Source organism: Athalia rosae, chromosome 3, assembly GCF_917208135.1.
Source record: "Athalia rosae chromosome 3, iyAthRosa1.1, whole genome shotgun sequence".
In the NCBI taxonomy this organism is placed as follows: Eukaryota; Metazoa; Arthropoda; class Insecta; order Hymenoptera; family Athaliidae; genus Athalia; species Athalia rosae.
Genome location: NC_064028.1, coordinates 8,489,341 through 8,514,140, shown reverse-complemented (window position 1 = coordinate 8,514,140; position 24,800 = coordinate 8,489,341). Strand labels below are relative to the sequence as shown.

The following is a 24,800-nucleotide window of genomic DNA, read 5'->3' as shown; positions in this document are numbered from 1 at the left end:
ACAACTCTGCATACGCGCAAGTATAGGTATGTAACCTTTGATACATATGTACAATATCGTATACGTGTACAGACGCGACGAGCGCGTGTACTCGGTAGGTATAATTTAACCGCGAGAAATTAGCGGGGGAAGGTAATCTCGCGAGGAGTTTAACAAACAATTGAAATATTATAGAATTAGGAAAAAAACAGGAGGGACTGAACGACCGGCACCTAATTGTGAGATAAATTAGGCAAATGAAGCAGGAAAATTACGCATCGATTAGCGTTTTCCCATGAGATTCTTGAACGATAAACTCGATCACAATGCGGCGAAACAAACGAGAATTTACATGAAAAATGGAATTTCGAAATTTTTTCTCCACAACCAGATTACAATTAGATTGTTCCGAAAAGATTTGGCGATAAAATGACAGTTTCGGTCTTACGGCGCCCATTTCATCCCTTTTCCAATCTTCAGTCGCGCCGCGCGTTCTACAGCAAAATTCAACATCCCCCCCCAAAATTCACGACTGAAAAGTTCCGTGCAATTCGCTGGTGAAAAAAAAAAAAATGAATTTTGTAGTCGTAGGTCGAATATTGAAATTACAATTACGTTCTCGAAATCTTGGTGTAGTGGGTTTTGAAAAGGTAATTTTGTAGTTTAATTTTATTTTAGTTTTCATGGGTTCCTCTTGTACGTGTTCTGCCCTTTCGACGATACGTAATGGCAATTTGTCTGTTTCGTCAACCGGACGACAAACGCGAATTGCCCATTTTTCCTAAACTGTCAGATTATTATGTACGACATAAATGTAATTCTTCATATACCTATATTGTTAATTGTCATCGCACTTCCACCTATATTCGTATCATGCAATTTTATTTTATTATTTTTTTCGCTTATCTTTTGTGCGCTAGATTTTATGACACGTTACAATACGGGTATATGCGTGTATGCTTATATACTTACTAATAATTGTAACTCGGCAACCGTTGCGCTCTAAAACGTTCGTTATGTATTCCTCGTATGTAACATTTATATAGGTACATAGACATATGTAAATACAGAGTATGTACGCATACATGAGTTGCACGGTCACTAATTGTACAAATAAACGAGTGTAACCTTTAGGTATTCGGCATACATAATTCGTTAACGACTGACCAAATGATCAAAAATGCACTTCGTCATCTAAATTTTATCGCGGCTCAAATATTTTGTAGTAACCGTGACGATGCGTTTTTTTTTTTTCTTTTTTTGTTATAATTGGATAATCCCGTGGACAATGCGCCAAACTTCAATTTAAGAACGAACCCCAAGTCAAAGCTGAATTGATTCCCTAATGCAGTTTTTTTGAGTGCTGTGGTGACGCACGAGGAAAATCTTATGTTATTTTACTTGCGATAATTTTTTTCAATTTTCAACTTTTGTTATTGGCTTTTTTCCATAAGTCCGTAAAAATGTTCGAAACGGGATTCTTGAGAATGAAATATTACCACGTATAGAAGCTACCCTGATGACCTTTGTTTTTTTCCAGTTTGGCTACCGATAGCGGAGACCTGTACCCATATATACGTAAATTTACAGCAGCAATTTGAATTATTACGCACTCGTCTCAATCATTGAAAAAAAAAAAAAACGTTTTATCTCTAAAACTTCCATTGTAGCATTGATCGAAGAAAAATACGTGGGTTGAAAAAATGCTAGGGTAGAAGTCGGAAATATATCTTACCGCGTCCTTCTTCAGAGAGTGACTTTTTCAAAATTTTTACTTCCCCGACAGGGGGTGAAATTTTTTTGAATACTCGCAATAGAAATGGCGCTCATCTAGTTTGTTTCTTAAGAAAAAGTTTGCTCAAAGTGTTTTACTTCTTTGAAATTAGCCTGTTTGCTCGGGCCCACTTTGTAGATACCAGAACTTTATTTACGATTCTATTTATCTCCATTCATAGCAAGAATTAGATAGGTGTAGGAATCATTACAGCTATATTCCTCTCTCTCAGCTGTGCAGCGGCGGCAGGAGCATGTGATCCGCGATCCACACAAATCTAGGGCATGGCAAAAGTTGTTATACCAACGTAGAAAATAGGAGCGTAGAACAAGCAAAATAGATATTACATATCCTACCTGACGTGTCCATATTGCTTGTATAACTTCCTATCATGTTTTTTGCGATTCTGAATTTTTATTTCTCACATCTGCAGCGACTTGAGATTCCCTCGACGTGTAGGTGATTTTCTTTACGGTTTCTCAGAGTGATTTTGTCCGATTGTGAGTATTTATCGTCGAGAAAACTAAATTTCATTCTACTTTCTTACATCAGTTTCACTGGCCCGCTGTCTGTTTCGGCTGTTGAAAACTGAGATAATTTTATTCGAAAAGTTTTTCGAAAAAATACATCATGACATCGACGAGGTTGCCTGGAAAAACTGCGGTCTATTTCAAATTCCATTTGTGAAACCGGTTATTATATCGCATGCAGGAAGTAATGATCGTCCTTCCAGGAATTTTCACACAATATTACGAGTATTTAGTACGGATATCACAATTAATTTGCATCTATAGTCACGGTATACGAGCTGTTGCAAATCATATCTCAACGCTGTACTACCCTGCACGGTTGATCTTGTTAACGATCTATATGCGCAGAGGATATAACCGGTTTCATGTGTGTCCTGCGGTACAGCATCTACGATCATAGATCCTCGATCAGTCATTGACCATCGATGTACTCGTAAGTTCCAATTGTTAGGAATTATTACCATATTTATGCGTATCTCGCTGTACGTTATACGCGTATCGAATTCTTCCTTCTTTCATCTTTCAATTGAGCGTTGTTCTATTTGCAACGAATGAAAAACTCGAACAATTCATCAAAGATTAATTTGATTCTCGAATTTCTAAATAACGTCAACAAGGAATCGGTCCAACCTGCAGCTACTGCAGCACGTGTAGATTCATGTTATAATAATTTATTCAAAGGCGGGGTCTCCTATTTTCATCTTTGTATTTCAATAAAAGCGTTGCACAATTGCATACACCACGTGGATTTTTATTATCTGTAGGTATAGCGTTGTTATTCTGCGTCTTCGATGGTTTTTCTTTTTTTATTTTTTATTTCTAGTAGGCGGAACGTTCAGGAAGTCGAAATCTGTAATAATGACGCATAAATATTATTCCTTGTACAAACAAATTTGCAGACGTGTTATTATAACGTGTGATTGCGTATGTGTGGCACGGATTATGAATTTAATTAGATTCTTTCGTCGTTAATTCTACGATACAATAATATGCAGTTGTACGGCGAGTAGCACGTGTAGTATCAACATCTACTAAATAAACGCGGTGAACTTGAATCATTAAAACGACGGATAATATCGTTTTTCAATTGTGATAAATAAATGGCGAACTTGACACCTCTGTATAATCGTGGTGCAGTAGTATACAATATCGACGTTATACATATGTATACATGTTTATTTAATGTATAAAGATCTTACACAATCGCTGTAAAATGTATAATTTTCTTTATTCTCTGAATGTACTCTTTCTAGAAAACTGTTAAATATCAGCTCGGAAGCTGAATCATTGCCATTGATGTCGATTCGATATTTTTATTTTTATTCGTGGTCAGCCACGCAGTATATCACGATATGTGATTTTAAATTTTTATATTCTTTTTTTTTGTTGTATAATTTTTATATTCTGCAGTAGTGTACGTACATCAATTTTTCAAGAATATATATTGACTTTTTCACATCCAAAGTTAAAGGATGAATCAAATTACTGTACTCATATTGTACGTACCTGCAGGAACCTTAAAGACTGTACGTACCATTTACACATGATGAGAAGACTTTTGGCGTTAATTCTTGCGCGGTTTAAGTCGACGGCGTCATTACGATGGAAATTGCATTATGAAATATTTTACTCCATGCATTATATTATTGCCTACGGAATTATAATTATACCAGACGGCATTCTTTTCAATTATAGTCAGAATTCGCGTGTTACACGGCGTATAATTTAATTTAAACTAATTATTTATACGTATATAATTTGTTATTATACATATATACGATCAAACGACGAAAGTGTGTCATGTTTTTTTTTCTTCCTTCTTATCCTTCTTCTTTTTTACTGCGAATATGATAATTGTAATTATTTACAACGTTGAACGTATAATATAACAGCAAATGTGTCAGAAAACTATAATAAATTTATGATATCAGATGATGTGTGATTTACCTGGTAAATCTGCTATGAAAATAAAAATTGTTTCGTAAGTTCTAGACGTGCAGAAGAATTAGATAAAGAAGGGGGAAAATGACTGTAATACACTTAATAACGTGCTACAAGGATATAATAATTGGGAGTCACATATTATACATGCAGTTTTTTTTTTCTGTGAATCCACTCTGCGGCAAAAGATCTGTAGATCATCTAGAAATTTTTTTTACTTCATCCTCTTGTTTCTAGTTTTTTACATACAAACTGAAATACAAGATATACGCTATAATTGGAGTATGCCGCGGTGCACAAACTTCCTGCAGGGAATTAAAATCTTATCGACTGTGGCGATGTCATCGTGCAATTATTACAGGTACATATATGTATGTATAATATGCATTTTATGTACCTATAGTTCTTACTGATACGTCAGAAGTGATCCGTATTTTTTAAAAATCTATACGGCATGCCGGATATTTAGTTTCTCGATTCTCAATTTGATCACCCAACGTTAGTACGTATCATAGATATATTTTTGCCGGATCTAAAACGGCATCAATGTGTGACTTCAATTGGGGACATGGATAACTCGATTTGCGAAACGAATCAGGTGAATATTCGTATGTGTAACGATATTTCAGGTCAAATATTATGTCGGTATATAACATCTGAGAAATAATTAACGTATCCATGCTCGTGCGATTGGCTGTAAGGAATAGATCAATCATTATAGAACGTTGAATTTCTGTACAGCACTTTGTTATTTCTTGGGATGGTGAAGAACCGGGAATAACGTTGCATGTCAAACGCAAGAGTTTATCACACTTGTGTTGTTATTCTCGCTTACCGCACTCCTTGCGGTTGATCGCGAACGATTTGTTCAATCAATGCTGAATAATAGAGGATAATTCTTTTCTTCGTATGTGTAGAGAGTAAAAAATAAGGTGAGTTGTATGACTGTCAGTCACTTTTACTCCATTCAGATGCGATAGTCTTGACCCTCGTTAATTTATTCTCGATAAGCCGCTGATTAGATTACGTATTTAGCGAACCTGCTACAAGCAATGTCATTAAACTCGCCACGGTTCAATTATGATAATAATTATTCGCACAACACGATGCAGCCTACCAGAATTGCAAATAAACCGTGTAATTCATGGATACAAGAATCTCTCGATATCCCACGGTTGCTGATGAATTTCACAATCTTCTTAGAATCGAAAATAAATGAACACATAGTATATGTGTATACAACAGAAATAGTAAAATAGAAATCGCAAATTTATTGCATATGGTATAATAAAAAATACAATTCATATTTAAATTCAATTATTTGTCTTTTCTTATTACTTCTCGGATCGCTCCCCGAGTGAAGTTGAATCGTTATGCAACGACAGTGTGACGTTGAAGGCTTTCAGCAGTCCGCTAAAATTTTGAAAAAATATTCAACCTGAAACATTCGAAGTTATAATTAGTATAGATAAAAATCTTTCCAAGAAATCAGAACAACAGAACAATAATTGCGGTTAGCAACGATATACCGGCAGTTCCAGGTACGAAAAGAAACTGTTTATCTGATTATCTACGTCTCAATAGTCTGAGCATGATGAAAGAATACAAATTGTACCTCCAAGATCCCATCTTCTGGTAGATCCGAACAGTGCACAGCATTTTGGACCTTGGTTTTCCCATACTTTGCCCTTAACGTTTCTGGTCTCAACTGCCGAGCTATCTCCTGCCCGAAAATGGAGAAATTCAATGTTATTTTTTTTTCTGAAGATAGAATGATATCTTGGGGACATGGCAGTAGAAGAAAACAAATATAAGAGTAATTCACGTATAAACTTACGGGATCCATGGGACCGCACAATTTCCTGAATTCCTTAGGTACATCTTTACTATTATCTTTGTGTGTGATTTCCATTGCAATACACGGGCCAGATTGCATTTCAGTGACCATTGCCTGCAACAGAGTCATAATGTAAATATGATATTACTTCCATGGTCCGATTTCAGTCTGCTTTTACAGAAATTAGACATCAATCCTTACCCCATAATCTGGTAGTACGCCTTTATAAACCTCAAGAAATTCTTCGACGTTCGTAGGATCTACAAGAAACTGCTGCAATGCCGAAACCGTGAAGCCAGCTTTTTGTATGTCGTCGATTATGTACCCTATAGAAGAATGTAGGTACAATTTCCTTCATACTTTTCGTCCATTCAAATCGGTTTTATTGAGTTGAAAAAAGATATGTACCTACAAGTCTCGATTGCACGGCATGCGGTTTGATCACACAGCATGTACAGTTTTTGAGGGTAGCTGTGTTTCTGAGAATTCTATTTTTACTCTTTGGGTCAGGAAAGAAATACGCCAATTCCTGCATAATTCAAGAACCCATCATGCATATTGTAAAGTAGTGCGTCCGAATAGATAAATTGTAAGATAGGATGTCATGAAACATTATACAGTTCATATTTATTCGGAATTCCATACCCTTGCTGCAGCCTCTGCAGAATCCGATCCGTGTACAGCATTTTGCTGTTTATCTTTTCCGTAGCAGGCTCGGATTGAATTTTGTGCCTCTTCCCGAACTTCCATGCAATCTGCTGGCCCCATCAGTTCTTTCCACTTTTGAATTGCTCTGTCACCGATAAGTTCGAGGGCTAAGACAGGACCTGACGTGATATACTTCAGCAATGATCTGTCAAAACGGTGAAATCAAATTGAATTTCTCAATCCATGAAAACTTACGTTCTTAAACTCACGGTAAATGGCTTTGCCCTTTGTGCTCGATGTAAAATTCCTCTGCTTCTTCCCTTGTCATATGCACCATTTTAATATTTCCAATATGGAAGTTGTTCCTCGTTATTCTCTTCATAATTTCCCCCATTTTATCGATCGCGTCAGGTTTGATCATTGCAAATGTTCTGTAAATTTTTTTACGGATAATTATTGGGTGATTAAGGAAAAAAAAAAAAACCAGATCTTAGAATATTCTAAGAATAGAAGACCGATCGAAATCAATTCGTAAATGCGAACTTTTCAAGTAGTAATAATTATGATATATACCTTTCCATCCTACTGGCAAGTTTAACTTTAGTAGCATGATCTGCAAAGTTAGTTATCTTGATGCATCTTGAAAATATGTTGACCATTCCTCCGATATAAAGATCTTTAGCATGTACGCCTTCACATTTAGTTCTACGCAGAAACATTTTTTTACTTTTAACATCGTACTGAAAAACATAAAAATTACATTACAACCACGTTTATTTTTAACAAATAGTTCTTTGCAGAGTATTCTATCCTACTTACAATCTCCACTGTGTTGTCAGCTGGATAATAGTACAGAATAAATTTTCTCAACATCGAAGCAACAGTGTCAAACCACTCTGCTTCAAATGTATATCTTTCCCCATAATCTGTGGACATTGTTTTTTGCCGATGCTCCATGTTACTTAACTGCAACAATATAATAGAATTGATAGACAATTTTTATAATAAAAATTACGAACAATATTCAGAATTTTTAATTCATGACTGAGTGAGTTTTGGACTTATCAGATTCAATACGATCCTGAGTTTAATTGATAGGTGTTAGATACTTTTTTCAAAGTTCATCACATAGTACCATAGCTAGTCAATTTTTAGAAATGATTTGACTATTTTAGAATGTCACATAGTTTGATCTATTATCAGAGCAGCAATAATAAATATTAATTAATATCAATAGGAGATGATGCAGTATCATAGAATAAGGGATGGATACAAGGTCGGTAAAGAAATAGGTTAAATCATGGCATGGAGTTAACTTTGTAGCAATATTTTTATTTATTCGATTTTACTTACATGCGAATATTGTCCTTTAAACACCGACTCTCACAAACCTGTTGACAAACTTTTCTCGCTTATTTTTTCACAAGCTTTCACATGAAGATATACCTCTTGTATGAAGCTCTTGCATCTTTTTTTTTTGACATTCGACGCAGTTCTGTTTCCATAGCAACTGAGCATATTGGTTCTTGATTTTTTCTCTCGAGGGCACTAAAAGTGTTTAAAGGCCACTGCCAAAAAACGGCACGCACCACGCACGCGTCGAGTTGCCTGTTCATCGCGATTTGATCGAGATTGGATCAACTGGACGTGAGATGAAACATGGCAGCGACAACAGATCCCTTCGATTCTTGGCTGAGTGAAAAATTGCAAGCGTTAAATACGGACGAGGGAGTTTTCGGTTCGTACATCAAAGGGATATTAGAAGGAGATGAAACTGATAGCGAGAAATCAGAAGCTCTTGAGGGAATCCTTACCGGCGTAACGGTGAGGAATAAGCTGTTTTAGGTTAACCACTCTCCCTCCTGCTCTCAACTCATCACATCCAAAATATCCCCTCTTTGAATAGCCGGCAAATATCATGTGAATTCCACTAATATACTACGAATTAAAAATAATAAGATCTCCAAAGAGCCGATCATCAAGTGTTCTTGTCAATTTCACAATGTGAAGTTGATGCTCCAGTTAAAAACCAATTCAAAAAATCTCAGTTAAGTGAAAATATAACCATCACCAGTGAGCCTACAACGATACATTGAATTATTTTAGGAGAATAACATCGAAAAACATGTTTCGGAAATTCTGGCAACATGGGCTGATCTTTCGTTGAAAAATGCGTCGACAACTGAAGTCTTAAGCCCAGCAGAAGACGTTGATGTGAGACTCGTAAGGATGCTTGAATCTCAAAGCCTGCCAACGACTACAATGAGAAGCTACACAGAAGAAGAGAGAAGAATTAGGGAAGCGATTCTTGCACAGTACAGTCAAATGTCTGATAATGAAGAAAGCGAAGGTGAAGGTAAAGAAGAAGGTGCTGTCGGTGGGGATTGCGGAATAGAAAAGAACATGAACGCCGCCGTTATCGCTCACCAGGAACGAGAAAGACGAGAACGAGCTAAACTTGAAAGTCAGAAAAAAAAGGACAAGGACAAGGAGGATCGGTAACTTTCTATCCATGTAGTAATAACTCAATAGAAGTAGATGCTACTTTTCTCCTGCTTCATTGATTCAAAATGCCTGAGAAGGTTGTCGTTTTTTATTTACTATTCTTTCCTTTCAAATTATCTAGGGAGAAGCAAAAGCAGCTCAAAGAGGAGAAAAAGGAAAAACGCAAGCCTCAGAAGGGTGAACGTCGCAGGTAGCACATAACATTTGTAGAAATAACACGCTATTGTTATGACAAAATATTGCGCAATACTCTTGCCCAAAATTACGTATGGATGCAACAACAGATGTCCATATCCCTAGCCCTGGAACCCATATATGTATGTTTGTAATAAATATTTATTCTTGTGCATGCATCCAGTTAGTGACTTCATTATGATAATTACGTAGGAAGAAATCGTAATTAGGTGCTCTCAGTTGCAAATATTGTACTTCTATAGTCCTGTATACAACATTACATGCTTAACAAGGTTAGGCAATCTTCTGTGATCGGCGATAAGCATAGGAAACTATAAAATCAACCCAACGCTTACTTTTTAATTTTTACAGTCGCCAACAAAATATTTAGGCTGGCGAACATTTTGAATCTGAAATTTCACGCTATGATAATGGACTTTTTTGTAGAAACTAGGGCTCTGTAATGCCTTGGCTTGTTCTTTAAGCTCAAATAAATTTTCAAAGTTTTCGTTTAGAACTGTGCCGAATCATGATTCTGCAATTATACGTGTCGTATGTTGATATGTATGTACGTAGCCTAGTCATAGAGAAATCTTGATATGAAAATAGAAAATCCAATTGAAATTCTAAATTAGAAAACTAATACTTTGTGACAGCGATAACAAAAAGTCAAATATGTTAAAAATGGTAATAATGACGCGATGATTTGAAATTTTCAAATACCCATCTGCGCACATACAATCCTATAATTAACGAGTAGCAAAATTTTAATTTTCTCCAAAGAAACATAGTCAATTCGAAAAAAAAACTTTTAGGTAAAAAATTAGAATTTTCTTGAAAAGTTGGTTATTCGACACTGATCGATTGCCGCTGGATGTATTATACGTAAATATAACTATAAATGTTACAGGTTTTTTTGAATATCTATACTTTTTTCCTCTGGAGAAAAATTATGAACTCTGGATGAATCTGTTTAGAATTTTCGACGAGGCATCTAAGGCACGTTGTAATGATGCTGCAAAAAAAAAAAATGAATCGAAAAAAAAACGTCAATTGGTTATTTGTGACTTTTCTCCCGCATTTTACGAGGAAAAGTAAATTTGCGGGACAAAAAGTAAATTAGCGGGACGAAAAGTGGTCTTTACAGTCGAGTCGGGAATGAAGTCTTATATGCCACGCAGGAGTAAAGCTAATCATTCCCTCGGACTTACTGCCCTCCCGAAAATTCCCTCGAGTGAATACTGCCAGAGCGAAGCGAGGGCAGTAAACTCACCCTCAGGAATTTTGCTCGGGCAGTACAGTCGTCCGCGGTAATAAACTGCAGCTTTATTCCCTTGTTGCATAATGTACTATTTAGCTTGGGAATTCAAATTCATGAATTATTAACTTCTGGAAATAACCAAATTACGATCGGTTTACGAATGCCTTGATTCTATGAGAAGTTTTTCTGATCAATAAAATGAAAAAGATACCAAAGTGAATATGATTTTTCAAGTTTAATTAAAATAATTCACCTTGTCCTTGAATAGCAAAAGTGATAACCTTCTATCATATTCCGATTCAGAAAGTGCTTGGTTCCATCTCGTTATAGGAAGAGTAATCATTCAATCAATAATTCTACAATCTGCATTATAATGCGGCGATGTATCATAAACATTGTTGATCTGTCAATAAATATGAGTCACCTTCGATATTCATCGTCAAGTCACCATTTATTTACCCCTACATGGATTATCCACTTGATTCACAATCTACGTTTGAATTTCCCTGGAAAAATGCAGTGTGGATTTTCCGAATCTTGAGCAGTACGTTCATTCTACATCTTAAGTTTGTTATTTGGAAGCATAATAGTCAGTGAAGCACATGTCCTACAGACTCGGGGAATTTCAGCTGCTAAGCATGCCAAATATGTATAATTGCACTAGATCCTGTGCTAATATCACCCACGAGAAGCGACGTCATCAGGAGCGACATCGATGGTAGCGCGTACATCCTTTGAGAAGAGATAGAAGAAGCTAGCGAGGAGAGAGAGACATACATATATGTATTGGGGTAAGGATTAGCAATGGATTAGTACGCCGTTACTACAACGCCATATATTTGGTTGACCGTGAGTCTAGGGTTCAGTTTTGATTGAGCAGTGACTCGGGAAGGAGTGTTTCGTTTGATCTACATATTTTAAAGAAGTACTTGACAATCGGTAGCTACTGAAAGACCTATATCATTGAAAATTCTGTGAATTCCGTAACTCGGAGATTTTTCCATAAGCACTGGTGAGCATAATGTTTTTATCGTGACCATCGTATGTCCGGGCTCCCGATCGGTCAACAAGTCGTTTCAAAGACTTTGTTTTGGAGGTCATGCGACATGAACGTGGAATTTTGATAGATTTTAAGTAACGATTGAACTCGATGGTGGGAGAGATTGAGATCTTTGCTCAAAAACGGAAAACTGATTATTCCCAATTGTATTCCCCGTATTTTAAATTGGGGAAGTAAGAGGGTCACGATTTTGCGCTGCAGAAATATCTTTGATCGTTCGAATTCTGGATGACTATACTTAGCTCGTTACAAATTATTGCATTTCTATATTCATAAACTTAACTGAAAATAATCGGATTGGTTTTGAAATACTATCAAATTTTTTTGTTCAACATCACGGAAGGTTCCTATCATCGGGATTTTGGTTTAAAATTATGCTTCATTGCCATTTCATAAACGAATTTATTAATATATTTGAGGTTCAATTTTACAATTTCACTTGGTTTCTGACATAATATTTCGCGTTTCAGATTCATAGTTGACAGACATCAAAGATGCCTAGTCCTTCCCGATACGGTTCAACTTTCAACTACTGTCCCTAAGTCGTGCTGAAACATTCGTATAAGGTAAGAAATGATTGATGCCTATCTACCCTCATTGCCAATGTGAAGCAATCGTCGCGTCTATAATCGCGAACTGATTCAGTAATCAAACGATTGATTAGTAACAATAGTGTTTTAGACAATTACTTAAACGATTAAAATTCCGCAAGCATTTTTTACTATCCAATCAGTCGAACAAATAAATGGAAAACTAAATTATTTGATCGAATCAATGATTCGGTAGAATTTCGATGCTTTTAAATTGATGTGTTCGTTCATTTAATTATTCAGTTTTTCATATATTTATTCAATCATGAAATTCTAGAGTGTACCTAATTTTGATATAATCTCACATGTGAAGCGAATTATATTTTGTGCGTGTGCAGTTTATAGGTGATTACTTAGATCGCTAAATCTTGTCGAGATCACATTTTGGACCGATAAACTGGCGATAACTCGGTAGATTTTGAAGATAGATCATTTTAACTTTCAAATTTGGATTCCTGAGATCGAAATACATAGGAATAGCATAGGAAACTCCATAAAAAAAATTATTGAATATCGTCTCAAATTTTGAGAAAATCCTAAGGCTATAGGCTTACCGTTTTTTCGGGTAAAAATGTGAAGTATTCCTAAAATCAATTGCAGGACACTTTTCTTGTGTATTTTTTCACTGAGAATACGAATATGTCGTTTAAATTGAGTTAGGAATAAATCCCATTGAGATATCATCGATTTTTTACATTTTGGACCGATAAACTGGCGATAACTCGGTCAATTTTGAAGATAGATCATTTTAACTTCCAAATTCGGATTCCTGAGATCGAAATACATAGGAATAGCATAGGAAACTCCATAAAAAAAATTATTGAATATCGTCTCAAATTTTGAGAAAATCCTAAGGCTATAGGCTTACCGTTTCTTTGAGGTGAGAAAGATTATTCATATTTTGCAATCTCGGGAATCTGGATTTGGAGTACAAATTCACGCGTATGCAGAATAGAGAAGGATGGCGTCGTAACTTTATACTATGAATATTCTTGAAATTTCGAACAATTAGGTTCAATTAATCACACGTTAATGAACTCTCGTATTAGTACTTATTCCATCATGATGTTCTCAAGTGCGGGATAGTGGTCCTCGCGTTCAAACACTATAATTCGTCTATCCATAGGATTTGGAAATTTATCAAAGGTTTAGAATTAATCTTCGCCGTTATATCGTCAACAAATTTATTCACATATCTTAGGTTCAGGTTTACAATTTTACTTTATTTCTTATATGACATTTTTTTCAGACTTCCAATCAGTCATCACGGTGCCTAGTTCATCGCAGTACTCATTCAACTTCCAACCACGAAGGGCAGGAGTTACATGGCATCGCACAATTCGTTTACAGGTATGAAATAAGTATCAGTGCGATATAAGTTAGAGTATATTATGAAAATATATTCAATGTAATATATTATAACATCACATTGGCAGTAATATATTAACAGATGATATGATATAACATTCAACTAATATATTGACGTACAATATCATATTGGTAATAACATATTCTTTTATTACGTCATTATTAATGCACTTTTCGTATATTTCAGGTACTCCGAGATGCTGTTACCGCAGTTATGACCCCCTGGACTTCCCCTGATAAACAGGGGAAGTCCAGGGACCCGTCCCCTGGGACTGCGCGGCCTCCCACCGCCCCCGGGGTCCCAGGGGACCCAGTCCCCGAGGACTTGTCTCCGGGGATTCGGTATCCCCGCTGGAGGGGATGCCATATCCCGAGGGACATGTCCTCGGGACTGGTCTTCGGGGACGCAAGTTCCCCCAGGGACACGTCCTCGGAGATGCGGTATCCCCGCTGGAGGGGATGCCATGTCTTTGGGGGCGCGGCCTTGGGGGAATACGCGTCCTCGAAAATCCCGGGAAAAGGAGGTCCCAAGCGGACACTTTGTTTTTCGTTTCTCTAGAGAAATCAAGAAAACGAGTGACCGCTTGGGACCTCCTTTTCCCGGGATTTTCGAGGACGCGTATTCCCCCAAGGCCACGCCCCCAAAGACACGGCATTCCCTCCAGCGGGGATACCGCATCTCCGAGGACGTGTCCCTGGGGGAACTTGCGTCCCCGAAGACCAGTCCCGAGGACATGTCCCTCGGGATATGACATCCCCTCCAGCGGGGATACCGAATCCCCGGAGACAAGTCCTCGGGGACTGGGTCCCCTGGGACCCCGGGGGCGGTGGGAGGCCGCGCAGTCCCAGGGGACGGGTCCCTGGACTCCCCCTGATGAACAGGGGAAGTCCAGGGGGTCATAACGTTGGAGGATATGCGAACTGTAACATAAATAACAAATATACAATTAGTCAACTGATTACATAACTTACCTAATGTATGACTTATTCTATGATCAGCATATAAGTATAAGACGTTTGAATTATAATAAATTGTACCAAGTTGTATGATAATAAATTATTGTCTTGCCTTATTGGCTTGTCTGATGAATTTTATTATGGGGGTGTATGAATCTACCGAGTCTATTGGGTAATGCTGGGTGATCTGATTTTATGAGGAGGATTTTGAAAATTTTTTCCAAGGGGGTGCAATTCATATACTCAGACTTTGAATGTGGGATTCTACTAGGGACTCTCGAATGGAATAAATTAAATGAAACATACCTCCGCAAAAAAAGGAGTTGTACGTCTCATGTGTTGCAGATCCATCTCTACCGGAACAGGATGGAGAGGAGTGGATCTTTGGAGAGACTCGTTGATGTCCTGATTTGCTTGCATCGCGCAATGGGCATCTACCAGAAAGAAAGAAGAAATATCACATGTACAATTCTAGTCACGATATAACAATCGCTTATATTTGTATTATTTTTGTATCCACGAAAAAGATCAATAAATCATTTCGTATCTCATTCAGAAAAGAAATTGAGTGAATCATTTTAAAATCATCCCTCCGAATTTTTCTGGAACTGCATTCAGTGCATTTGCAATACATCCTTCAGCGAAGCTCTAAGTAACGTAATCAAACAACCTCGCAAACTACAATGGAAAACAGACGCTCGAGAAAACTATTTCATGGACGGCCCAAAAAATCAGACAAATTTCGTATAGAAAGTTGATTGAGAATAATGGCTATATCTGATTTATATTAGTTAGATAGATTGATTAATTATCTCCGAATTCTGGAAAACAGAATGAAACGCGTAATTCAATTGAAAAGTCATCTCTCAGAATTTCAAATGACTGTTCAGAATACCGGGCTAGTATATTTCTAACGACTGTTTTTAGTATGAATAGTCGAGAGCGAATGATCAAAATACATTTAGGAACGTTCGCGCTACTGATTCAAGCAATATGCAACTAAATTTTAATGTGAAGTTCTGCTCACCGTTCTCTCTCTTCATCGTCGCTCTGAGGAAACTGCTTTGCTACTAATGTCGCTCCTGATGTCGCCGCTCCCGTCGCCGAAGCCGAACTGCCGTCGAATCCAAGACGGAAAACCTGCGACACATATGTACTCTGTTGACCATGTACCGAATTACACGCCCCCGATCGGATGTTTCGTGATTGGCTGCAATTTGTTCGATTAGTATACATATATGTATACCGCAACGTGCCTGAATTAATGCACTTGTTGATTAACCGTCATCAATCGAATAATTGAACTCTGATCGGTTTACGGACCTTTGTGTCATATTACGACGAATTATCGATCGAAGATTTTTTCCCCTGAATCTTGTAAAATATCTGAAGCCATAGGCTTGACGTTTTTTCGAGGCGAAAGGTAATTTATTTGTTCTAATTGATCCAGGACGCTTTCTCTACGTTGGAAGGCGTAACGAATACGAAGACGTCCATTGAATCAAGCTGGCAAATAATCCCATCGACATATCCTTGATTTTCACCTTTCAAATCGATAAATTGGCGATAACTTGTTCAATTTTGGAAAAAGAATTACTTCGCCCATTTTTCACACCCCAAAATCGCGAAGAATCGCTCGAAAAATAAGCAAACGCTATAGTCTTTGGTGTTTTTCACTCCGACAAATGTGCAAAGACTATAGTCTTTGATGTTTTTTCGCCCGAAATTTGCCGAAAAACGCCTGAAAAAAGTGCAAAGACTGTATTCCGAGCGCAATCTCTCCCACCATCGAGTTCAATCGTTCAATCTATCAAAATTCTACGTTCATGTCGCATGACCTCCAAAACAAATTCTTTGAAACGACTTGTTGACCGATCGGGAGCCCGGACATACGATGGTTACGGTGAAAACATTATGCTCACCAGTGCTCATGGAAAATCCTCCGAGTTACGGAATTCACAAAATTTTCAATGATATAGGTCTTTCAGTAGCTACCGATTGTCAAGTACTTCTTTAAAATATGTAGATCAAACGAAACACTCCTTCCCGAGTCACTGCTCAATCAAAACTGAACCCTAGACTCACGGTCAACCAAATATATGGCGTTGTAGTAACCGCGTACTAATCCATTGCTAATCCTTACCCCAATACATATATGTATGTCTCTCTCTCCTCGCTAGCTTCTTCTATCTCTGCTCAAAGGATGTACGCGCTACCATCGATGTCGCTCCTGATGACGACGTCGCTTCGGCTGCAATGATCGAATGCAGAATTGCACGTTCGCAATTGACTATTTCGAGATTACTCGGAATTTTCCGTGAACTTTTTTCATCAAAAACTGAACGGCGTTGTGAGAGCTTCATTTTGAAAGTCTTTGCTAATTTTCGGGGTTATTCTTTGGGATTTCGGGGTGAACAACACCAGAGACTATAGTCTTTGCAGATTTTTCGGGGTGAAAAACACCAAAGACTTTAGTCTGATTCTTCACACAAAGGACATTATCAGTCAACGCAAAGGAAGCTGATCCTTGAATTCAATTATTGGACTCGCAGTCGCTAGCGCTATCTTTCTGAACATCAATGAACTAATTCATCTCCGCAGGGGTTGTGGCCCGATTGTTGCACCCTTATGAAACGTCGATAAAACTACCCGACAGCGGGTTCTCTACTGTCGATAATCAGTCAGTTTTTTTCTAACGTTGCTCATCGAGATTGCGAAAGGTAAAGTTGATGTGTGACCCAATCAATAAAAAATTTCTCTACTTTTTCAATATCAAGATATGGTGTACTTGGAGTTGACGTGATCTAAGTCAATGGACACGAATTCCTGAGGTCACAATCCATTAAGAACCGTGTTCTCTGAACGCTCCAAAAAGATTCACTTTCGGGTTCGAGAAATTGAACAAGTTCGAGAACAATAACTTTCTATTTTTTATCTAAATTTCGGATTTTTTCAGTTGAAAAGCCAGTCGATCTAAATTACATTACATCTTCAAAGCTGATAATTTCTCGGTCGTCGGTGTCTTCTGATTTATCTCCCGCTGTTTCTATACCGTCTCTTTCTATTCGACTTATGGCAAAGCAGTTTTCCATGCAATAAATAATTCACGGTAATTTTTTGCATTTTTCATAAATTTGCCGTGACCATAATTCGATCACCTTCATATTTTAATGCCTCAGACCTACGGATTCTTATGTTATACAGGCCGAAATTGAAGCAGAGTACATTTCTGAATTACAAAGATAAATGAATTCGAAAACCGTGGGAACTCACGTTTCCACCGCTGCGTTTTCCGCAACTGCAAGCTACGTGGTTTGCTTCAGAGATAGTGCTCTAGCTGGTCCATAAGATGCTGCCCCCCCGATGATGCTGCGCTGATCGTTTCGATGCATCCGTTCGACGGCGGGAATATCTACAGATAAATACCGCTCACATTAAACTTGTCTGATGCAATAAATACTTATTCATTCATTCATTAATCGCATAGGTGCTGGCGCTCTGCATAATTGGGCCATACAAATTACCAAACTATTTTTGGAACCTATTAATAAAAACGCGTTCCGGGACAATAGATCTGCGGCCTCAGTCTTAGCATGTAAACAGTCTCTATGTACAGAGTATGAAAACTATACATATGTATAATTTAGATCTGGATAAATACAGAAATTCCAGTAGCTTAATATTGTATTCTGATATCCGCCTAATTCGAGGGCCGCAGAAGTACCTAAGAATGAAACTGTCCCTACAAAAATTACAATTAATTGCACAGATCAGATTGTTAAATGTTAATAGTCTCAGAATCGTTTCTGACTCGCAATTAGTCGACTTGAGCAGCATTCCATCATCTTTTTGCTTCTACTGCGAAGAAGAAAACAGTTTACCACACATGCTCATTAAGTACAAATATTACGGACAAAAAAGAGTGGAATGCTTGCTCCCAGTTACGAACGATTCCGAGCTTGATTTTTTCAGCATAATAGAAAATTGTCAATACGGAACTATTAAAAAATTTATAGAATATGGAAAATATATTATAAGATCTGTAAAGGGCTCATAAAGTACTTGAAGTAAATTATAAGTTTGAAAAGAGTATATAAAATTCCGTAGGTAGTAGGTAATACAGTATAAACCCATTTTATTATATTGCGTGCCTTTCATTTTTCTATCTTAATTCTTATAGATACCGAACTCCTATTGTACAACTTTGTATTTTTAGTTAAACAATAAAATATTATTATATACTTCATTAATGTAGGATAAAGTTAAGAATAATCTGCCTAGCATTGACTGAGCCGAAGGGAAACACCCAAATTCGTCGACATCAGAATATAAGAAGAGAATACTGTTTCAAAATTTTATAAATTATTAGAAAATCGAAACATATGTCGTCTAACGGAATGAAGATGGGAACCCCATGCTGCTTTCCGGATACTTGTATGAAGAAAATATCCTCGTACGTCTTCGAATTCGGTCGAATTTCTTTTATTTTTTAACTTCGCATTCGAACGAATCGGATTTTTCGTTTTATTCGAAAGTTGAAATGAATACTGAACTTGAATTGCAGAATTCATCTATTCAAACGCAGATATTATATTACTGTGTGGGACGGTATATAGATATACAATGCGCGTAAATTGTGTTGCACGGTGCAGTACATATGGGGTCTCTATAGGATCAATCGGAAGTATTGAGCCTGCATCCATGACCTCTTGAATTCGATATTGCAATGCGAAGCCCTGCGTCCGCAGATCTCGCGGGCTTTTGATTTGGGCACTAGACGTCCGCAACTATTCTCATACGAACCAAACTATGCGCCCATTCAAGTCGAGTGGTTACCTTACCCATACCTCCCCGGGTATACTACATACACGTACCCGCTATCTACGTACTCCACTGAATTTCACTCGATCTGGTTGCGGTTCCTAATACAGCATTTATACGTATATATGTCTCCGTAGAATCCAGTACAGCAGATGACATATACAGCATCCACGTCGATTGTTGGAAAAACTTTTTTTCATTCCAATATAACTGAATCTGGACCATTATAATTACGGCCACTCAAATTCTCGAGTGCGGTAAAAATTTATAGATTTCATTCTATCGATGAAAAGCACGCATTCAAAAACTGCGGTTTTCGTTCAGAGTTTAAAATTAAGGAGAAATTTCTTATTTTTTTTTTTCTTATTTTCGTTCAATTCCCCAAGAATAAAGCCAGCTGGTTTCGAGGATGACGTATAATAAAAAATCTTGAATAAAATATATGGGAATAAAAGACTAAGTAAGTTTGGAGTCGGTTGGGCTTTAGCATTTCTGTTAGATATGTACTCAACGGTGAAGTTAATTCGGGTAAATTACAGCTGCAGATCGTAACCTCTCCTAACCCGACGCTCAACTGAAAACTGAATTATTTATCAAATAGTTCATTTGCATATATATTAGCGGTTCACCACCACCATCACCACCAGGACCAGCCCATATTTGCGCGGGTACAAAACCGCAGGAATTAAGGATCCGCATGTGAAACTTTTGATATAGTATATCCGTTCCGAGGTCATTTCGTACAACTTAATTTACCTTAATTTCCGACAGACGACGTTACGTTTTCTTCTTCGTTTCTTCATTTATTCTCGGGTTGCGACGGTAACGATGAAGAGAGCGGCGAGTATATTTTTCATATCGAGCCACACACACGTAATCATTATCGCAACGTAGTTTTGAAAATTCGTCGAATCCGCTGGTGGCTACTAATTGACGGAGATATATAGCACACATTTGGATGTATAATACTAGAAACTCTGGAGCGGACGACTGAGCTGACAATGTGAATTTCGAGTTCTCCCGTGCGCGACGCGTTTCCGACTAACTATTAATTTCTACTTCCAATTACTAATTTCTACTCTGTACTATCTTCCTCTTCTCGTCGGTGTCCTCTCGTACTTCCTATATATTCTCTCCTCTCCTCCGTACGTAGAGTAATTACAAGTTTAGCTTGCAGCGCCTCTGAAATTTCGTAGATCCTTTACCCAGTTTCCCCTTCATATGTATACATATAATACGTATAGGTACCACCCGTAATTCACATCTACACAAAGATATGATTTTACTATTATAAATCACTCGGAGAATCCGCACGTTCAACGTCTATTAACGATCACCGCTCGTCATTTCGTGCCGCCAAACGAACGGCAACGAATAAATAATTTGCCAAACCAGAGAAAAAAAAAAACCCACGGAATCTCAGGATAACATAGATCAGCAGATTTTTTTCGCCAAAAAGCAATTTCACGTTATCAATTGTGAAAATTTTAATAATTACCCATTTGATATATACCCGGTGCAAAGTATACGCAACGGAACGACTAAATTCTAGTCGATTTCAAGCAAAACTTTTGAACAGGAATTAGAAATGGCCCTAAATATGTATGTATATATGTATTGGTATAAATTTCCTACGAATATACATATGTATATATATGCATACGAATCTGCCTGTATCCCTCGTGCGGAAGTGAAATAATCGGGACGGTAATTAACGAGATGGTAATTAACGTAACAGGTTTTTGCGAGATCCGGAGATCCCTTCGCAACCCTTATAACTCTATATATGAATATAGGTATATACCTATGTATACATAACGTGTATATATCTGCATATAATATTGGATCAAAGTTTCCGTAAATAGAGAAATCCCTTGGTACAATAAATGTTGCCGACGATATATAACGATATTACGTATTTACATATGTTTATGTAGGCACATGTGTATTTTAATACATATGTATAGGAGATATCAATTGATACGCCGCGGAATTGAAACTTATAATGCGAATGTATATCAACAGCAAAAGAACATATTTGAAAAAATATAAAGCTGTCTATTAATAATGCGTTGTAATTGAATCTTGAATCGTTAGCAGAACTGATTCGCGTTTTTTGTTGTCCTTTATTTTTATTCTCATTTTTCCATCAATTCTACCTGAAAGTCATAAATATTCAGACGATACAAACACATATGTATACAGCTCTCCATGTAGATAAATCGCATTTAGATTCACGCGACGAACTGCAAAGCTGTATAAACGTCAGCATGGAGCAATGGGGGATTATTTTCGAGCGCCGCGTGCATTTTGCTTTGTAATTACTGCATATAAATTAGAGCTTTTTGTGATGTTTCAAAACTAGCTTTTATCACTAAAACCTGCAGGAGGAAATCTAACAACCAACATACCTTTACCACCAGTAAAAGCAGACGCAGAAGCAGCTAACGCGGAAATGGCGAGAATTTCCGAGCCAGATCCCAGTTTAATAACCCGCTAAGAGACACAACGGTCTCATCATTTTGGCGTTATCCGGTTTGCGGGTTTGTATTCACTTTTTCTTCTCCTCCTCCTCCTCATCCTCATCCTCATCTTCCCCTGCAGATATAAGTATTTTCTCCTTTTTTCTCACTACACTCTAGGAACTATAATATATACATGTAGGTAACTACGTCAAGAATATACAATTACCTGGCTGAAAACGATTCATTTTCATGCTTCCTCTTTCTTCATTTTATCTCGGAAGGTAAGGGTCGTAAAATTAGATTTTATTCAAATCTGAAACTCGTGTTCACGTATACAGGTATGATGACATTCGTAATGAGGTGAATTATAAGAGGAGCGTTTTTTTTCAATTATTTATTTTGTTTTTTTTTTCGTTTTTCGCTTTTTTTATATATAGATTTATTGATGATTTTCGAATATCTGTTGATAAAGTTATTTATGTACAAAATAATGCTGAGATATATGTGTATATATATATATCTATCTATATGTTATTATTATTATTATTATTATTATTATGTATCATATTTATATCATATAATACCTATAAATGTTGAGATGAAAGAACAATTGAAAAGGTATTTAGGTATAAGGATATAATTTACTTTTTTTTTTTTCTCGTCTTTCAATTTTATTTTCTCGTTAGTTTTATTGCCTTTTCAGTTGGTCAGTCAGGTCAGATCATCCGCAGGTAATACATATGTATACATATATTTTATTCCATTTTTTCATTATTCATTTAACGCAAAAATTATCGAATGAAAGTGGATTTTTAAAATTAAGGATGAGATATAGATTCAGATATTTATTGTTATTCAAACTCTTGCTTCCCTCTTTCGTCATTCTATTCGTATAATTTTTCCATCCGCTTACACATATAATGTATACATATACATACATACATATATATACATATATATGTATTTACGTAGTTAATTATAAAGAGTTTAAACTATTTACATGTCGTCGATCAAGTTATACGCGCGCTGCAGTCTTATACCGAATCGATTCAAAATGAACAATTATTCGCATGTAATACCTATACATATATGTACGCACTAGGGTGGTCCTTATTTGGGTCAGTGTTTAATTTTGTTGCTCCCTATAGCTCAAATGTCGGTAAGTAAATAAAAAGAAATGCTCGCGAAAGCTGGAGCTTGGTCCTCCAACGCCTTCGAATTTTCCCTTTCAAATAACATGCGGTTTTTGAGGTAAACGTTGGGAGACCACTTAGAATTGAGCTACGAGCTCCAGATTTTGCGACCAATTATTTTTATTTAGTTGCAGACATTTGAGCTAAAGGGAGCAACAAAATTGAAAAATGACCCAAATAAGAACCACCCTAGTACGCACGTTCATGTTTTATATATGTACTATATATGTATATCAGTGAGACTTTAGGCTCTGGACATACATAATTTTATTCATTTTCACTTCCATCTGGTTCACGCTTTTCATTCTTATAATTTGTTAGGATTTTTTTCTTTGTCGTCTTTTAGTTCTCCTTATCAACCCTGGCCGCATTTTGTCACATTATTCAATTATTCTAAGGAGTAGAAAAAAAAAAACTATGAATGATTATAAAAAAACAAATACGTAATAAATGTAAAACAAAATTTGAAAAAATCGAAAGAATCAGGTGTATACGATTCAGTTGCAAATCAAGATAAATACGTATGTGATGTATGTTACTATGTGTAACGATACCTCATAATATGCACACATTTGTAATGCGAGGTCGAATTCACGTTTGCATTTCTTAGATTATTTTCTGTAGTGGCTTGTATGAATTTGTTCAATTAACCCGCATGAAAGTGCAGACCGCAATGTGCATACATATTTTTTTTGTCGTACGTATAAATATTACAATTGACATTGAAATTGATCTGAAAAATTTAGATGTGATAATAAATATAGGCCTGGGACAGATTGATTTATACGTTTCAATTAATTTGTATGCATTTATAATTATAATATACGTGAATACGTGTTTTCTTTTCTTCTCCTTTCTCTTTTTTTCGTTTTAATGTACGCATACAAAAAGGAGGACTAGTAGGAGAGTCAGCAGTAGCCATGTTGAAAAGCTGTAGAGATATGACAATACTATTAACACTGATGAACTTTGCGATAGGTTTATGTTAACGTCATCTTGCTTTTAGGTTTTTTTTCTTTTTTCATTTCATATTTGATTCTTCTGTTGATTAAATTGTGAAGAATTAGATTTTTCTTTTGCAACATCGATATAATGGTTCCCCATTTTCTTTATATATTTCATTTCGTTTATATTGGATCTTCGTCAACTCTTTCTTTTGGTTCTCTTTCTTCAAAATAGTTATCGAGATTAAGCAGGTTTATTCGGTGAATGTATATTGCTTTTGTCGATAAGGCTTGTGTTTCAATGATTCATATATATGTTACACAAATAATTAATTACATGTAAATATTTAACTAGATATACAATATATACGTATCTTTTTTCATTAATATTTTCCCCTATTCTGTTTTTTTTTTTTTTTTTAATGTTCAACTGTTTCCGGTTCATAAGTGCTGTGTACCTACATAAAAGATATCGAACTGAAAAGGAGAGGCGAAATTTGAAAAAAATTTTGCAGGTTTTTTTTTAACAATGTACCGCCACGGTGCATTACATGTGTGGATGATACCAAAGTAATCACGATGATAAGAACCCGCATGATTCCAAGATCATTATAAAGCTGCACGTGTGAATAAAAAATATACAAGTTCTTACAAATTATACAAATATAGTTTGTTCATCGATCAGGTCATCAGTTTACATAATAATATAATCACAATAATAATATCAACATAATATCCAAGGATAATAAATAT

The 24,800-nt window shown here is 36.5% G+C and overlaps 2 protein-coding genes and 1 long non-coding RNA gene across 6 annotated transcripts; 2 read left to right on the top strand and 1 right to left on the bottom strand.

Annotated features, from left to right (window-relative positions):
- Positions 1-5,480: 5,480 nt before the first annotated feature.
- LOC105691308 (nucleoside diphosphate kinase 7) lies at positions 5,481-7,666 on the bottom strand. 4 transcript variants are annotated; one of them, XM_048653294.1, is made up of 9 exons: positions 7,529-7,666; positions 7,283-7,449; positions 6,979-7,140; positions 6,707-6,914; positions 6,470-6,590; positions 6,263-6,387; positions 6,062-6,175; positions 5,840-5,951; positions 5,481-5,662 (listed from the first exon to the last, which is right to left on the bottom strand). In XM_048653294.1, the coding sequence occupies exons 1-9, from the start codon at positions 7,664-7,666 to the stop codon at positions 5,658-5,660; spliced, it is 1,152 nt and encodes a 383-aa protein (XP_048509251.1). In that variant the 3' UTR covers positions 5,481-5,657. The 4 variants fall into 4 exon arrangements, with proteins under 4 accessions (XP_048509251.1, XP_012265135.2, XP_048509250.1 ...); XM_012409712.4 differs by having other exon boundaries at positions 5,840-5,947; XM_048653293.1 differs by lacking the exon at positions 5,481-5,662 and having other exon boundaries at positions 5,752-5,951.
- Positions 7,667-8,228: 562 nt separating this feature from the next.
- Positions 8,229-11,079, top strand: LOC105691330 (coiled-coil domain-containing protein 43). Its single transcript, XM_012409735.4, has 3 exons — positions 8,229-8,533; positions 8,816-9,207; positions 9,336-11,079. Exons 1-3 carry the CDS (start codon positions 8,369-8,371, stop codon positions 9,406-9,408), a joined length of 630 nt encoding a protein of 209 aa, XP_012265158.1. The 5' UTR covers positions 8,229-8,368; the 3' UTR covers positions 9,409-11,079.
- Positions 11,080-11,152: 73 nt separating this feature from the next.
- On the top strand, positions 11,153-13,914 carry LOC125500391. The gene is made up of 4 exons (XR_007277765.1): positions 11,153-11,661; positions 12,180-12,275; positions 13,549-13,649; positions 13,855-13,914. It is a non-coding gene; the product is annotated as an uncharacterized LOC125500391 (long non-coding RNA).
- Positions 13,915-24,800: the final 10,886 nt, after the last annotated feature.